Source organism: Tympanuchus pallidicinctus, unplaced genomic scaffold (assembly GCF_026119805.1).
Source record: "Tympanuchus pallidicinctus isolate F22 unplaced genomic scaffold, pur_lepc_1.0 scaffold5, whole genome shotgun sequence".
NCBI lineage: Eukaryota > Metazoa > Chordata > Aves > Galliformes > Phasianidae > Tympanuchus > Tympanuchus pallidicinctus.
Window position 1 is genome coordinate 45975316 of NW_026294769.1, and position 17850 is coordinate 45993165.

General features: G+C 39.5%; 1 protein-coding gene across 2 annotated transcripts; it reads left to right on the forward strand.

The window, feature by feature from the left end:
- Nucleotides 1-7443: 7443 nt before the first annotated feature.
- On the forward strand, nucleotides 7444-17312 carry GDAP1 (ganglioside induced differentiation associated protein 1). 2 transcript variants are annotated; one of them, XM_052703850.1, is made up of 6 exons: nucleotides 7444-7714; nucleotides 8348-8540; nucleotides 9751-9924; nucleotides 11192-11286; nucleotides 11738-11852; nucleotides 14094-17312. In XM_052703850.1, the coding sequence occupies exons 1-6, from the start codon at nucleotides 7643-7645 to the stop codon at nucleotides 14474-14476; spliced, it is 1032 nt and encodes a 343-aa protein (XP_052559810.1). In that variant the 5' UTR covers nucleotides 7444-7642; the 3' UTR covers nucleotides 14477-17312. The 2 variants fall into 2 exon arrangements, with proteins under 2 accessions (XP_052559810.1, XP_052559811.1); XM_052703851.1 differs by having other exon boundaries at nucleotides 9754-9924.
- Nucleotides 17313-17850: the final 538 nt, after the last annotated feature.

Below are 17850 nucleotides of genomic sequence, written 5' to 3' on the forward strand. Positions count from 1 at the left end.
TGCTACCAGTAAATTTTGTTTTATTTCATCCTGTCATGCTTGGAGTGAGTGTTGAAAGATGAACGAGCGAACATTGCTCAGCCAGATGGAGAACGTCATAGGTACCCAAGAATAGCATCAGCAATAAATATGGTCATGCTGTTCTTCACCTGAGATAGACTCAGATCACATTTGTAGCACCCAACAAGTCTGCTGGTTACCAGACTTTCAAGGCCTTCAATGAAACATTACAAATGAAGCTGAAGTTAGGAGGGATCTTCTTCCAGCAATGAGCTATCAAGAAAATGGGAGGAAACAGTATCACAAGCCAGAGTTCAAACAAAACGTGACTTAAGGGGATTACGGATTTAATCAGAGTATGAAACACTGCTCCAAGATATGAGCCTCTTCTTGTTACACGTTAACTTGATTGTGTTTTCAAGTGACTTAGAAGCACTGAAATGCTTTTGTAAAGGAGGAAAGGTCGACTAAAAAATAGTTCTTTGTCTTATGTCATATAAAATATCAAAATTGGAATTAAAATGTACTCTAAAGTGAAATCAGAGGGGCTGAGAATAAAAAGTTTTTTTCCGCATTCCTATTCAGTTATTTCTCACTTTGTGCTTAATATATTAAAGTATTAGAGCTTTCAAGGTGTTTGACAGCAGCCTATCTAAAATGTTAAGGGCATTTTTAAGTTATTGAAGTCTAATCATCTTCAAAACACAGACTATCTCATCAGGATCAAAAAGACATTCTTATTTTCTTGTCCGTAAGCTCTGTTCCTATTGATTCTTCTATTAATACAAATTCTATATCTTTTTATGGTTGTGTTTTACTATGAGGACTGTAAAATAGACATGGTAAGAATTAAATTAAACAAATAAAAAAATTTATTTAAATTTTATTTAAATTTAAAATTTATTTAAATTAAATTAAATTAAACGAATGCATCTCTCTAAAATTTGAAAAGCTAGTTTCGGCTTCTCAGTTTGGGCTTTGCCTGCCCACCCTGTATATTAGCTGGGGTGTTAGTGGAAAGGGTTTGTTATTTCAGACACATACCATCACCTGCTGCACTTGCTTCTCTGCACTTGCATAGGGCACGGAGACAACTTCATGCTTTTATTTGTATCAGTTACACACAAGGGATTTAAATTCACCCCTTTCTCTATATAGCCTAGTATTTATTTATTTATTTTTTTGTCAGATTACGTTTTAAAACATTCTGTAAGCTGGCAGTAGTACACTACATCTGTTTTTCTTACGAAAATCTCATTGAGATCAATACAACGAAAGAAGTGTGTTTTCAGAGCAGTGGCTCCAGTATTTGTTCTCTATTCGCGAGTGACGTTATGCAGTTAAGAGAAAATCATGCCAGTGTATTTCAGTCAGTGCCAAAAGAACACAGGCAGCAATTCAGTGCCCAGATCTATTGCTGCCCATAAGTGTATCTCATCCTATTTATACTTTCACAAATGAGGGTCTTGCTTACAAGAGGAGGTAGGTGAATATTGTGGGTGTGCTTTTTGATAATGCATTGGTCCAGCCACAGTTTATGTTCTTCTCTTTTACTTCAGACACATCAACAATTTGAGGTTTGAAGTGGCATAGATAGTTTTTAACAAACAAGTCAAAGAGTACTAATTTCTTAAATAATTATTACTCACAGTGGGCATAAGTCACTGGAAATACCCAGGTGCCACAAAATACCTTTGTCCACGATGCATTTGCCCATTTCTTGCTATTCAGTACACCCAAAATATACTTGATTACTGCCCTCGTAGATGTTTAAGGAATGAGACTCATCCACAGACTAAAAGGATAATTTAAATTATAGTGGAATCTCTTTGGATCAAGACTCAAATTAAAGGTTTACTAAATTGTATCAGCTAATAATCCACTTCTTTTGTGCTTTTTCATCAGCACTTTGTAAAGGGGCTGAAAACCTCAAAAATTATCAATCAAATATGGAATAGCAATTTTGTTAGTTTGAAGAAAAAAGCGGAGAAGAAATCTAAATCTAAAGGCCTAATGAAGTAGCATTCTGCTGTCTGACTGAAGAGAATGGAGGTTGTGTAACAGGAACTGTGAGTCTCCCTTTGTCAGGCATAGAAATGAGGGTTGGTACTACTGTAAGTCATGCATGCACAGGGCCCTCCACTGGGAAATATCAGGAATAAAGATTCTGGTTGGTTGATACAGATGTAGTAAGAAGTGGAACATAATGAAAATTTCTTTTCAAAATGAAGAACATATAGTAAGTATATAATATCAGAGCTAACCATTAAAGTTTCCTTGTTGCCTACGTTGTACCACAATTGTGAAAAGACACTGCAATGCTGGTGCATAATTTATGTGATTTTGGAATAGAGTCAAAGTGTTGCTCTGGAAGGCAAAATATTCTGTCCGTGTTTATGGCTCCTGTCCCTAGAGGAGAAATTCTGAACGGCCTTGCCCTGCCAGCCCCTGTGGTTTTCCTGCTGGGTGGATGACGCAGGGAGGCTCTGGCTTAGTGCAGAACAGCCTCTGTCCTTGTTTCTGCTTTAGTGTAGTGTGCCACAGAGCAGAGGGTATCCTAAGCTTTTGAAAGCACTTTTTCATCTATCAGGGATGTCTGAAATCTCCTGAAGTGCAGTTTCAAGGCTGCCAACAGAAATATTTTGCCTGTTACTGTATATTTTTCAGTCCAGGCTTGCTCAAAGGTAATGAAGGAACTGCAAGAATTAAGGGTGAAGAAATAAAAATTTCCTTATTTAAAGGAAATGTTTAATGGTATTTTTGTGTTGTTTTAGTGATTAATGATGTTATGAGGAATGGCTCTTCCTTATTGGCAGCTGTTTTTCTATTTCTCAATCTAATGTTTGGATGTTCAAGATAACCCTTTCAAGTACTTTAAAAATATTTTTGTGAAGAGTTGGTTGAAAAAGATCAAATGTTTTGCTTAAGCTCATTCTATAAGGTAAATCGACAGTTTTGACCATATTTTCAATAAAGCATGTAATTACGTGTTTGTAGAGATCTTTGAAGATTCTGAAACTTGGAGCTTGTTCCAGAGCCCTCAAATTTCTTCAATGTTGTTTTTGATTGTCATCCTAGTTACAGTGTGACTGCGTTAGAATTTGAACTGGCGTAAGACCCACTGAAATCAATATAAATCACTTTGGTGGTCCTTGTTTCATCATCTAGATAATCTATTTCACTAGTTCAAATGGAATGTTCTGGCTCTAGGCAATAGCTCTAAGATATTAATTTTTTCATTAATAGTTTGTGCTGTGTTAGTACGTGATTTTTTTTTATTTTCAGGCAGCCAAAACTTAGTGTGCTTGGTAGTGCTGTTCCATCATGATGGCAATCTTTGCTCAACAAACTGTCATCACTGCTAGATTAACAGCAGAATATAAATCAGCACCTGCATGCTACAAAGGTAGAGTGCACAGGAGAACTTTTAAATAGAGCTTTTACTAATGCAAGTAATCACATTTAAGTTGATGCAAGGAAAGCTGAGCATATGAAGCTACCCTGCCCATGGCAGGGGGATTGGAATTAGATGATCTTCAGGTCCTTTCCACTCCCGGCCATTCCGGAGTGGATTCAATGCTTCATTCAGTGAGACTGATCTACAGAACTGTTCCTAATAGCTCAGTAACAATCAAGATCCTTGGCCAACATATTATATGTACAGAGAGAGACAACAAGCACAGACAAGTACGCATAAATATGTTTATTATTTGAATGTAACTGATATGTTAGATTTTATAATTTGAAGGTATGGTGAGTACAAAAGCTTGAAAAATTAAAGATTGGATACAGCTGTAATGGTAATAGCAAGATTTCAAGTGTTATTCCTAAAAAAATTGCCATTTTTTCCTTCATATAAACATAATAAATGTATTTCTGCGCTTGATTTAAAAAACTGAAATTTCAGGAAAGAAATTTATTCAAATTGTTAAGACTGTTGAAGTTAATACAGCATCAGTACAATAGCAATTTTTGTTATGTCTCAAGAACTAGAAATGTATGCCATCACTACTACTAATTATTTTGTAGTAGGCTTTTTGTACAATTACAAAAGATAATTTTATTAAAAAAGTAATTATTAAGCAGTATTTCTGAAATGTGGTTTTCTGAAATTCCTTCTGCACAGAACATGATGCACTGTAGTATTTAGGGAAAAATTCATCAGAATGTTGTGAAATCCCTGAAGAAAACTTCATATGGTGTGGCAAATAACTTTGAAAATGAGTGAATAAATTTGATCGCTGCATTTGTTGGATGTAAAATTGCAACTCAGTAATACTTCTTAAGAATATGCATCAACTGTCAAGAATTATTTAGGCTGGCATCATTCCTACACACATATAACTCATCCCTTTTACACACACTTACATTAGGGCATGGACATTTGAACTGTGGCTGTCAAGATTTATCTTTGCTCTGTGTTCTCACTGTTTCTAAATAGTTGCATGTCTAATTCATCAGTCATATTAGAAGTCACATAAAAGTCAGTCATCAGTCATATTAAATTTTTAATGACAGTTCTTGTGTCAATATTAAATCTCACCTGTGTATCTGAATTCAATGCTATGCTCTTTCTGACTCACGTCATTGCCAGTAATGCAGAGTCTGCAACTGGGATTTAGCCAATAAATACTGATGACAGAAGGTCCAGAATAGAATCTGTCTTATTCTCCAAACTGATATTAACTCCTGCACCATTGTCCCCTTTGCCAGTTCTGCACCTGGAACTGAGTCCGTGATTCCATTGACAATGGATATGTAGATTTCAGCTGCTTTCCACATATAATGGCTCTGCATAGAGAGAAAGAGATTTTTTTTTCCTTCAGACTAATCAAATTAAATTTTGAATATATAGAAAGAACTGATCATTTTTTACTTGTAGCTCACTTCAAAGGCACATCTGGCCTAATTGTTTCCTGACAATATGAGGGAGTGCTGAAGTATGGAAGAAATCTTGACCTAATTTATACATCTGCTTATTATGTAGCAATTTGCTTTTGATACAGTTTATCTATCGGTAATATCTGTAAATGTTATTTTCACCATGAACAAATATGGGCACAAAAAACATTACAGAGGTGTATGTGTACATATAAATATTATATATACATATTTTATATATATGCATATATAGATACAAAATACTAAAAAAGTCCCAGGGGAGGACATATAGAGAAAGAGAGCACAGTTATCAGTATGGTAAGAAAACCCATTTGTCAGATGACGTTAACAGCCTGCTTTCAATGGCAGAGCACCAAGATGCCAATTTTACTTGCAGTTCAGAGTTGTCCTTTGTGCTCCTTTTGTATTCATCATATTTACTCATTAAAAAGTACCTTCACTTAACTTTCCTTTCAGTTCTGTACGTATTTGGAGGTCTATACAAATACATTTGGACTAAGGTTTTTTTTGTTTTTTGTTTTTTTCCAGGATACTTAGAGCTTTTTCATAATCTGGCACTTCTGCTTGGTTTTCTTCACGTATCAGGAGGCAGAGGGTTTGGGAGAAAACATACTTGCGTAGACAGGAGTTAATTCAGAAGTGAACGGAATCAGCTGCATCTCTTCCTCAGCATCTTGTCAGGGAGAAGTTGCTTTGCCTCCTATTCGTAGACAAGGGAGGCCTCGTGTGGTCGGTTCTGCTAACGGCTTCGTGTAAAGCTGCGGGGAGGTGAGAGCCCTGCCTCCTGGCCGCGGGGTGAGCGCCTGCAGTCTGCCAGCAGCCTGTGGCGTAACTCCGCTCTGACACTGCCTTCACCAGCACTGCTGGGCTTACTGGTTCCTCAGCTGAAGGCTTCATTCTGTATGAATAACCTGGCAGTGTTCTGTAGCAATACTGATGAGTAGATTTGAGGAACAAGAAATACCTGAATATGATCACAGGTGGTCTGTTACAGGACAGGTCAGAAGTAGGAAATACTGCTTTCCCTGTTCCTTTCTTCCTTACTGTGTTGAAACACAGATATACCTCTGACGTGAACATTTTAGTGTTTTTGGATTCTTTCTCAAAAATGCCCAAGCAATAAAAACATTTTTTTTTTCTTCTTGGATTCTCCAGCAAAAAAAAAAAGATATAGAAGTGTTCTAATTCTAAGAGAGGCCTTACGTCGTCAGAAATACAGACAGTGTTCAATGGGAACATTACAGATCCCCATGTTGGTGTTGGTTGTGAAATACAAACTGCCTATAGGTTTAAAATGTTAGGGTGTGAGAACCCAGTGAGAAATACTTTATGAATAAAACAAAAACATCACTACTATTCATTTTTACATAGTTCCTTACGAATTCATTTTGTTTTAAATACTATTTATTTGGAAATGTAAATTTGAATACATGTATTTAAAATCATTTACATACATGTAATATGTTCAATTAAAGAGATTCAGTACTTACTAAACTAAGCTTTTTATGGTGGGGGATTTTGATACATACAAAGACATGTCATCTATTACAGTCATATTACTTGTGTTATAATGTTAATTAAGAAGACAATTTGTCAAATGTCATAATTTGTACTTGACTGCAGTCTACTTGCGTGTGGCTGATGTGGTAATCTTAATCGTAGGCCTCACTTTCTTCAAATGTAGGCTTCTAAACCTTTGTGTTTTCATCCCTTTTGACTTATAAGAGCTGTTGCCTCTTTCAGTGGATTTAAATTCATTTATTTGCTTGACATTAGTCAAATTTTCCCCCAGAACTGAAGGTACTTGGTGTTGGGATGCAGTTCTGAAACATACTGCTCAGGCAGGCCATTACTTGGCATACAGGAACAGTTGGTGTGAGGGGCCCCCAGGCCCCGGCTGTACTCAGTGTTGGGGTGTAACTCTCACCGCACTGCTCGTTCAGGTCATCACGTGGTGCATAGAAATGGCTCATGTCAGGGGGCCCATGGGCTGATGGCAGCCAGAAAGAAAGCGAGCACACCTTGCCCGTCCAGCTGGGCTTCCTCCCTGAGGTGCAATTGGTGACTGCATCTCCACGCTGTGCATGGTGGGGCACTTTCTGATGATGGAAGCTGTTTGGGTTTTTTCTCATTGAATGCTCCCCAAGACTTCACATACAACCCCTTCCCCCTCACTGCAGAATAGTTCAATTTTTTTAGACTTAGTCTAAAAAAACACCACCAAAATGGAGCAGCCTTCTCTCTTGAGATTGACAGGATAGCTGGAGGCAAAAGCAACGTGTATTATTTTTCATTTATATCTTAATTTCTGTGAATGTAAATGAGAGGCATTTGGCAATGGAGCAGTTTACCCTGGAGTTATACTCAGGATCTGACCTCTGGTAACATATTTTGTTTTGTTTTCTCTTTTTCTCTCTTTCCCCTGACAGCATGATGCTGACATCCCTGAAATCCACAATCAAAATCCCTGCTCAAGAAAAGCAAACAACCCCCCCCCCCCCCCGTTTTTTTTTTTTTTTTTTTGAGAGGCCATGTGACCTTTCCACCTGCGCATCCATCTTCCCGCACCACCCCAGGGAATGTCGCAGCCGGTTTTGCGGCCGGCTTCCCCGTAGGCAGGGCCGTCCTCCGCCGGCCCCCTCGTTCCGCTGCGCACAGCAGCATCCCCACGCTGTGCTGAGGCAGGCCGCTGGCCCCGCAACGCGCCGCGCCGCGCCGGCTCCCGGAGCTGCGGGCGGACATGGCGGGGTCCGGCGGGGCGGCGGCGCCGCTGGTGCTGTACCACTGGACGCAGTCCTTCTCCTCGCAGAAGGTGAGGGTGGCGGGGAGGGGGCTCGGGGCTGCCGCGGCGGTGGGGAAGGCGGGGGCGAGCCGCCTCGCTTCGCCTGAAGGGCGGCTCCGCGACGGGCGCGGCCTGCAGGCTGAGTGGAAGGGCGCGGAGGTGCGGGTGTGCAGGGGGTGTCCGTGGAGCTCGCTGGGGATGAGCAGGGCAGAGTGCGGGGCCTGGCACGCAGAGCAGGAGCCGGCCTGCCGAGAGGAGCTGGACTGTGTGCGCTGCATCCCTATCTGCCACATCACAGAATCATGGAATGGTTTGGGTTGAAAAGGACCACAGTGATCATCCAGTTTTAACCCCCTGCTATGTGCAGGTCGCCAACCACCAGACCAGGCTGCCCATAGCCACATCCAGCCTGGCCTTGAATGCCTCCAGGGATGGGGCATCCACAACCTCTGTGGGCAACCTGTTCCAGCATGTCACCACCCTCTCCTAATGTCTAAACCTCCCCTGTCTCAGTTTAAGACTATTTCCCCTTGTCCTATCACAATCCACCCTTGTAAACAGCCGTTCCTCTTCCTGTTTATACACTCCCTTCAAGTACTGGAAGGTCGCAATGAGGTCTCCCCAGAGCCTTCTTTTCTCCAAAATCTGGTCGTATTTTTCCAGGTGCGCCTAGCCATCGCTGAGAAAGCGCTAACGTGTGAAGAACATGATGTAAATCTGCCCCTGAGTGAACACAACGAGCCGTGGTTTATGCGCTTAAATGCTTCCGGAGAAGTACCCGTCCTCATCCATGGGGAAAATATTATTTGTGATGCAACGCAGATCATTGATTATCTCGAAGCAACGTTTGTAGATGGTAATCCTATAGGCGTTTCAGTCCATTGTCTTTCTCACATATACAAGTATCATGCAGGAGTGTCAGAGCTGGATCTGTATCAATTCGTGTTTGTTTTGTTCTTTATGGCAAAATCTTCATAATCCTGCAAATAAATGGGCTGTGCTGGTGCTGGGTGGTATGGGAAAAAATGCCAAAATGCCTTCCTTTAATGTGGTCTGGTCCCATTTTCCAGTACCTTCATGAGGATCTGTAAATGAACATGCTGCTGTCTTTCTTACCCATTCTGGTAGCACGGAGAAGTAGAAAAATGACAGCACTGTGCTGTGCTAGTTCTGCTCTGAGGCTGCCACGGAACAGGCTGTATTCAACAGAATTGCAGAACTGCCATTGTCAGACAGCTCCTACTTTTCTGCAAGAGAGAGAATAGTGGACATTGCGGGTCAGTTCCAGAATAATCACAGGGATAAAAAAGGAAGTAGAACAAATATGTTATTTTTGGAGATGATATGGAATAAAGGGGTAAAATGTAGGAAGAAAATACTTGTATATGGTTGCTTTTGACATTGTTTGTATCTGTGTTACTGGAAAATAGCCTTTCTCAATTTTGAAGAAAATGAATAACTTTCTTTTCTTTGGATTGGAAGAGGGAGCATTTTTGTGTTTCAGGGGTTCGATGGTTCTGCTGTAATTTCCAAGGCATGAAGAAAACTTAACATGACGGACAGTTTACACTGGTATTTTGGTCCATGAGGGAGCAAAGCGTGGATAGATTAAGGGCAGGATAAAACTCGGTGTTGTGTGCAGGAGTACTTACAATGATGCTATGAATTGGTTTTCTCTAAGGCAGTATTCAATTTTCACAGCACTTTGGTTTTAGTAAGGTTTCAGTTGTAGTAGCTTATCTGAACCTCTGTTGTCAGAGTGAGAAAGAGTTGTGTGCCACCATAATCTGTTCCTGGAAGTACTGCATAGGTGCTGAATCAGCTTTGCTGGTTTGAAGGCCTCTTAAGTAAATGCTTGTGTAGAATGCTGCTTTGGAATGGGATTATTCAAATGACCAAAGTATGTGTGTGTACATTTTGCCAAGGTATTGAGTAACAGTGGGGAATAGCAAAGCTCTGAATGGTTGTATCATTCATGGTAGCTGGACTAACTGAGGTAACTTTGGAAGTGCTGTTCTTCTCAGTCACATGGTTCTTCTGTTTTTAGCTTTTGTTTTGTATTGCAGCAGAAGTGCCAAGACTAATGCCGGAAGAAGGGAGCATGTATTACCCAAGGGTGCAACACTACAGAGAGCTTCTAGACTCCTTGCCTATGGATGCCTACACGCACGGCTGCATTCTGCACCCTGAGTTAACTGTGGACTCCATGATTCCAGCCTATGCTACAAGCAGAATCCGTAGTGCGTACTGTTATAGATCTGAGGGCATATCATATAATAAGATGTTGTATTACGTTCATCTTGTGTCTTTAGTGTGTCTTAAGCAGAATACATTGGGCGCATATTTCTGATTTTAATTTCAGTGCTCAGTAATTTGTGCGTATACTTTTTATTTGTTTTGTAATCTGTTAGCATTTGAAAATGGAAATGAGGAAGTGTCGCTTTTGAGATGTCTATGGAATTAATCTTCCAAATGATGGAAAATATGCTGCATGAAACAAAATGGCAGCTATGACAGGTGTAAATATTTTATTTTCTGATCTCGTTTCATGCTTGTAGAGAAGTTTCCAGGGAACATAACTGGATGGAAGTAGCCTATGTTCATCCGACAAATGGAAATCATTAAAGCTCAGTTTAAACCCTGTGTGCAAATAACACAGCAATATAGAATCAGGATAAAGGATGAAGTAGAGTTCTGATAGAATCAATGGTAAAATATTCCTTGATTTCCCTCAAGTCAATATTTTATCTGGAGGACTTTTCTACACATACCATTTTCCCATGGAAAAATGTATTAAAGGAGCAGAGGAAATAATTGCAGGCTATGTAGTTCATTTCCCTGTATATCAGAGAAATCAGAGAACCTCTCCACATGAACCTGGTTTCAAATCCAGTAGTTTTCAGACGTGCTTAATTTAAACTCTTAGCAAATAGTCTTTCAGTTCTCACAGCTCTCTTTTCCTTTCTTCTCCTCCTGGAGAAGACATCAGAACTAAATTTTGTATTGTGTTCCCTTTGGTATCAATTAGAGGCTAACATTTAATACTTTATTTGCATTTTAATACTGTATGTATATTCAAGAGCTCCACTGTTCCATTCAGCCACAGTGTTGCATGAGGAATCCTTGTTCAGCTGATTAATGAACATGACTTCAGTTTAACTTTTCAGAACTGCTTTCAGACTTATAGCATTCTCTACAAGAAACTTGGCCTGTATCTTCTGTGAACTGTACCTTTTGCTTCAAATTATACTTCATATCGGATCACACTGAAGCAGATAGTGCTCGCTTAGGCTCACTTTAGCAGCCAGTCCAGGCCATTGGATATCACTGCCATGCTGAATATGTAATATAGAAGATGATACCGTCTACCATAATTGAAGTGCCACTTCTCAATTTTTTTGTGTGGTATTTTTACACAAACTACTAATAAATTCCTGTGAATTGGAGTGGATTTGGATAGCTAATGTAATTCCTTTGGTTTTCTGTGTTGTTTTTTTTTAATATCAGGTCAAATAAGTAATACAGAGTCAGAGTTGAAAAAGCTTGCAGAAGAAAATCCAGACCTTCAAGATGCCTACATAGCAAAACAGAAGCGCCTTAAAGTAAGAAAGCTTTTTTGTGTTCCAGCCCTTTATTATCAGCTTGTTAGTGTCAGATTTTTTCTGTCATGATATAAACATTTGTTTCACCTGTCATTACCAGTATAGTCATGCAGTGGTTTAACTCTACAAGGCGTGAAGCAGTCTATCCCCCAAATCAGCTACACGCTTCAAGTGTGTGCTGAAGTGTTGGACTGGTTCCACTGACTTCATAGGTAAGTAGATATCAGCATTGGTGTTGGGATGTTGAGCACAATACAGGACGAGGCAAACTGTGCTATCTAACATCTCTAATATAATTTCTTGTGCTATCTGAATTGTTAGGAGTACCCAAAAGTTATGTGGAGAAAATAACTACATTTTATGAATAAGCACTGTAGTATCTTAAGTAGAAGTTTATCGTATAGAAATGTGAACTTTATACATTAAGAAACTAACATGTACATATGTTTAGTCTAAACTGCTGGATCATGATAATATAAAATACCTAAAGAAAATACTGGATGAACTGGAGAAAGTTTTGGATCAGGTTGAAACTGAATTGCAGCGTCGAAATGAAGAAACACCGGGTAAGGAATTGTTGTTGCTAAATCCTGTTGATGCTTATGTTTGGGGTAACTGAGTAAAGTGGTTGACAGCATCATTATGGGCCTGTTTTAAATACATCCAAAGTGATACTTTTAGCATACAGTGATCTGACTTCATGGAACAGATTAGTACTGTTTAAAATACTTGTTCAGTTTACTGCTGCTGTTAGTGAGTGGAAATCTTAGTGCCTGATCACATTTCAGCATATTGTGAGTATAATTAGTTGCACAATTTTAGAGTATCTTGTAAACAAAACAAGAATAGCTGTAACTACAGAATGTTATTCTTGATGTTGTAGTTGTGGAACTCAGTTTACTATAATGATCTTGACTTTAATGGTAAACACAGTTTATTTAAAAGTAAGGTCTCATTTAAATACTATAAGGACATAGGGTGCTGGTATTTGTGGCATGTTCAGAATTAGCAACTTAGATAAGTGCTTTAATCATTGCACAAGCCTGCTCTCTTGAAAACCTTGAGAGTGTATACCTGCCATCTGTCTAAATGAAAGTTGAGTTTTGTTTGAATGGGAGTAGCCATCTTACTGAGATTCTGGTCCAACTCCCAGTAATGCTAATAAAATTTCTTCCTCTGACTTCACTGGGATCTGCATGAAGCATCAGTCAGTATCAACTGCATCTGCTCAGGTCAGTAATAGTGCATTTGGCTCTGTAAATAGCTGTTGTAATAATTATGGGTTATCAGTAGATTTGTACTAGTAGACAGTAGATTTGAAAAAGCAGATGAAAATCTAGGTTAACTTTTCTACTGAATCAACAGTGAAAGAGTTGCAGAAAGTGGTTTAGCTCACATAGGATGGTAGAAACCTGTTCAGCCAACAGCCTGTCACCATTCCCAGCAGCCCTTTACTTTCTGTGCTACACAGGCTTTCCAGTGAATCAACTTGTATGACATTGATGAGCTTATGAAAATTGGCAGACTTTGTAGGATTTAAGAAAACATATGACTATTAAATGCCTATTTTAATTTTGTCTGAGGTATTGACGTTTTGGGAGCTTGTGAACAGTGCTTTTATCAGTTGCTGGCAGATCTCTGAGCATTTGCTTCTCTTAGTACTGCTTAGATCCCTCATTGGTGCTGCCACTGCAGACAGTGGCTTTTACACAGGTTACCTTATTTGGTCTTCCTTTCTATCATCTTAATGCACTGGGTTAATTCCCAGATGGCCTTTCCGCAATACAGGAAAGACTTAGAGACCATTCTTCCAGATCTGTATAGCTGGTTGAAGTGGACCAAAAGTGTCCTGTTTTGTGGGGTGCTTTCCTCAGGTGACAATTAACTTCAAAGGGATATTGCAAAGTTTCACTTTTTCTGTAGAGGTGCTGCTGAACATTCACGCCAGTGTTTTTGCATGTCTTCTATGTGGGAAAAACTGCAAAAAGTTGTAGATAGGGAGGGAATAGCATAGTCCTGTTTGAGATCTAAATTAGAGCAGAGTGCTCACTGGCAGCTAGATTTCATATCCTAGGTTTCTAAAAGCTTCCTATATAAGTCAGTACAGATATGCCCTTCCGATGATCTGCATATCAGTGTAGTTAGAGTAGTGCCTGCTAAGTCATCTCAGGAAGATTTTGCTCCTTGCTTTGACTACACAGCTTTTGGGTAATGATCATTTCTGAAAAATCTTGATGTAGACAACACGGTTTTGGGTCTAGGAGGCACGGAAGGACAGGTGGCAGAAACTCTCCTCTTGTGGAGCTGGTGTGTTTGGTACACGTTAGTCATTTAATTTGTTTCTTTTTGACTTGAAAATCTTTAGCAAGCTAGAAGCTGTTGAGTGAACTACCATAGGGATATTTCACTTCAGACAAGATAATAAATTCTGAAGGCAAATAGTAGCTTTTCAGCAAAAGCTCAGAAGTCTTCTTTTTTGCTCCTGTTTAAGTTACTTCAGTTCGGAGAAATGAACTCAAGAAAAATAAATGTTTGCTGTGGGTTTCAATTTCTGAACCTGAAATGCGGTTCTTTCTTCCTTTACATATGCAGGCTAGGCTGCTGAACCTAAGATTTTATGTGATTGTGTGAACAATGGAGAGAGGGTGTGATCAGTGAGGACTGGTAAAATGTTCAGATCCTAGTGTAGCTGCAGTGTTAGTGTTGTTTGCTAGCATTTTGAAGTAGCACTGAACTAACCTAGGCAGTTTTCTACTTGCGTTTGTACCTTTTCAGCTCTTAATTCTTTATGTTTTATCTCTGATTAGAAGATGGAAGTCAGCCTTGGCTATGTGGTGAATTCTTCAGTTTGGCAGATGTATCTCTTGCTGTCACGTTACATCGGTTGAAATTTCTTGGATTAGCAAGAAGAAACTGGGGAAATGGAAAACGGCCGAACTTGGAAGCATATTATGAGCGTGTCCTGAAGAGAAAAGCATTTCACAAAGTTTTAGGACACGTCAACAATATATTAATCTCAGCAGTTCTCCCAACTGCATTTCGAGTGGCCAAGAAGAGAGCGCCCAGAGTTCTTGGCACCACCCTGATGGTCGGCATGCTAGCAGGAATGGCTTATTTTGCTTTAGTGTGTCTTCGGAAGAGATTTGCCAACATGATGTTATCAATTAGAACCAGACAAAATTATTCTTAGATTTGTTTGCCCCTGGTGGTAAGTGGAGGCCATCTCTACTCCACCAGTAGACTATACCCAATAAAATATAAGGGTATAAGAAAGGTTATGTTTGTGAATTGGAACTTTCTCACAGTAATCATCTCCTGCAGTTGTATAATTTGATTGACAATGCTGACATATTTGCAGAAAATACATTTGGGGGGGGGGGGGGGAGGGGAGGGCAACAGGGGAAAGAATCATCATACTCATAGAATTGCTTGGGTTGGAAGGGACCTCAAGGATCATCAAGCTCCAACCTCCCTGCTGCAGGCAGGGCCACCAACCTCCCCATTTAATACCAGACCAGGCTGCCCAGGGTCCCATCCAAGCTGGTCTTGATCATCTCCAGGGATGGGGCATCCACAGCCTCTCTGGGCAGCTTGTTCCAGCACCTCGCCACTCTCATAGTAAAGAACTTCCCTCTGACATCCAACCTAAATCTTCCCTCCTTCAACTTAAAGCCATTTCCCCCTGTCCTGCTGTTATCTGCCCTTTCAAAGAGTTGGCTCCGCTTCCGATTGTAGGCTCCCTTTTTTAGGTACTGGAAGGAAGATACTTTCTTTTCAGGTGTGGAGATGTAAAGGCTGTGATAGTTTTGTAAAAGTGGTTAGTGTTTCTATCTCCTTTACCTAGTAGCTGACCTGATTATAATATATTTATTTAATAGCTGCAGGAGTGTGACAGCTTTTCACTGTGGGTAAAATTCATTACTGTGCAGAAACCAGCATTGTTAAAATACTGAAGATAGTACTTAGTTTAAATGCTCAGAGTAGGATTTGAGTGCCATTTAAGCTCTGTGCCTTTCATGTATGAGTTGAATATCTCTACTGATGAATGTCTACTGATTTGCAGTTGGATATTTAAGAATGTATTATTAAGCAGCCTTCTAGAGCCACTTTTCTCCAAGTATGTTATTCATTCAGTAATGCAGGAAGAGACCTGAAAAGCATATAAATATCCATGATTTGTGGGCCACTTGAGTGAAATTCTTTAGAGGCATCAGCAGCCAGCAGATTCTGGACTTCTCTTGATACACAGATGAGAGTGAAAAACTTGATACTTGGCTTTTTAATGTCTTTTGGGCAGCCTTTGTCCCAGCCAGATAGCCAGTTCAGCTACAAGGCCTGGCTGAGTCACGCCAAACTATCCCAGTGCAAATGTCCTACTTTCATTCCTATCTCCTCCGTCTATTTTGCTCTTGTGGTGGCTTGATGCAGTTTTCTCCATATTAGTGTCCCACATACACCCTCTTGTTTCCACTTTGAGTGCTGGCTGGAGTTTTTTGCATGTGACTTAGCTATGTTAGCAATTGCATGAGCCTCTATGAAATGTTTGCCCACAGTGTTCCACAGCCAACTAGATAATGTATGTACAACAATGCATTCTGTAAAAACAATTTAAGATAGTCTGGTTGGATAACCTATGTTGCAGGTTTAGCAACCTTTTTACTTAGAGAGTTATCATATTGGTGATAAGTGAAAAATATAGGTTGTTTTGGGAATAGATTCAAATTTCTTTGCAAAGCTCAACACTCCCTACAGTCTTGTAGGGAAGGTGTAGAAAAACACCAATACTTTCCACGGCTCAGTAAGTATTAACACTTCCATTATGTTTGAACTGAGCTCCCATTTCAGAAAGAAATGCCCATCTACCTGAAGGTAGACTTTGAATCATTTTGCTGAGAGAAAGCAGTGAGTAATTGCTGAGAATTCTGACAGCTGTTTAGTAAGTTTTCTGTATTCTTTCTGAATGTTCCACCAAGTTAACAAACACAGGGTAAACCTTATAACTTAATGCTTCCCTGGCATGTTCTTATGGCAGGCCATCTGTAAAATACACTCTGATCAAGTCACAGTAAAGTTCAATATTTATGACAGCTCCCTGTAGGATAGATTTAGTTTTTATTTTTTTTCCATTTTTTTCTTTTTGAAATATATTAGTTTTAGTTAAGAACACACATTTCACTTCTGTGCTGAGATATGGGGTAATTATTGATGAAGCTGTTCAGTTTTCCTTCTCCCCAAGCTTGATCGCTGTACGTCAGCTAGTGCTCATTGCTTCCCAGGGTCTGCAGATATTGTTGGGAAGGACTGAACTGTCCACCAGATGTCAGTGGTCCTCCAGGGCATGCATGCCTCTGAGATGTACTGGAAATCATGAAGTTTTCACAAACAAGATGCTGATGATCTCAGTGTAAGATGGATAATGTGAGCATGCTCACAAAACCAGAAGTCTCAAGAGCCTTGAAACAACTACTTTGGTCTACTGCAGGCTAGTTTTGTAATATTTATATGTTTTGCTTGTGAGTAGTTTCTATACTAGTTAATTGAGATTGTTCAACAGAGAACAAAGCTCAAATGTTAGCTCACATTAAAATGAATGCTACTGAATAGCAATTAAACTTGTCTGCAGGAATGAACAGGGATAAAACTTGCTGAGAAAAGTTTGGGTCCCTAGTTTTAATAACGTTCTATTCAACTAAAGCTACTCACTTTCACAGTCCTGAAGTACAGTGCACAACGTTGATTTCTGTGCAGGTGGCAGCAAAAGGCTTATCCATGATTGTATTCTAAAGATTTTAAAATACATACACTATATATGACTCTTTGTGCACAGTACCTTCTGTGTGGTTCTTGTAAGTTTTCTTTTCAGCCTGCCTTATTTTCTTTGCTGAGTACCTCTGGATACTGTTTATATTGGATACACAGTCTTCTGATTTTCATTTACTATTTGCTCTCATATCATGCATCAGATAACATTTCATATCATATCTTTATATGTGGGACCAGGAAAATAAACATAGATTCTGAGATTACTTTCTAGATTGGTTTATGTATTCTTTTGCAGTAAAACAAAGCACACAAAGCACATTTGAGATTTGTACAATATTGCTGTGAGTAGTCTGAAGCTGTTCAAGGAGAAAAGCCTTTGATATTTGAAAGGTGTCCAACAGATTGATCTGTGTGTACCTACAAACAGCAGTTCCAATGGTAGTTTTCTTTGGCTGGTTGGCTGAGCTGTATATGCACAAGGCTCAACAGAAGCTATTTAATGTTAAAATCCCACTTGAAAGAGGGTAAATTGTTTTTGTGTTTTCAATTAACCTATTAAAATACAAACAAAAATTTTTCCCTAGTGATGTGACTCTTGGTGTACATTGTTGCACTAGACACTCCATTCTGTAGGTTACTGTGACAAACAAAAAACATGGTGTGTCTACACTGATGATCATAAGATGGTCATAAGTTTTTATCCAATCTGCATTGGATAATCTCTCTTGTTAAGCAGAGGAGTAGATAACAATACTTGTGGACTGCATATGCTTTCAGTGTTTAGAAAGTCAGCAGAGCTGC

Bases quoted from the DNA above. Each gene is read 5' to 3' on its own strand.
- GDAP1 (XM_052703850.1), top strand. From the start codon at position 7,643: ATGGCGGGGTCCGGCGGGGCGGCGGCGCCGCTGGTGCTGTACCACTGG. The intron at 7,715-8,347 runs GTGAGGGTGGCG...GTATTTTTCCAG, and splicing joins AGTCCTTCTCCTCGCAGAAG to GTGCGCCTAGCCATCGCTGA. The intron at 8,541-9,750 runs GTAATCCTATAG...TTTGTATTGCAG, and splicing joins CGAAGCAACGTTTGTAGATG to CAGAAGTGCCAAGACTAATG.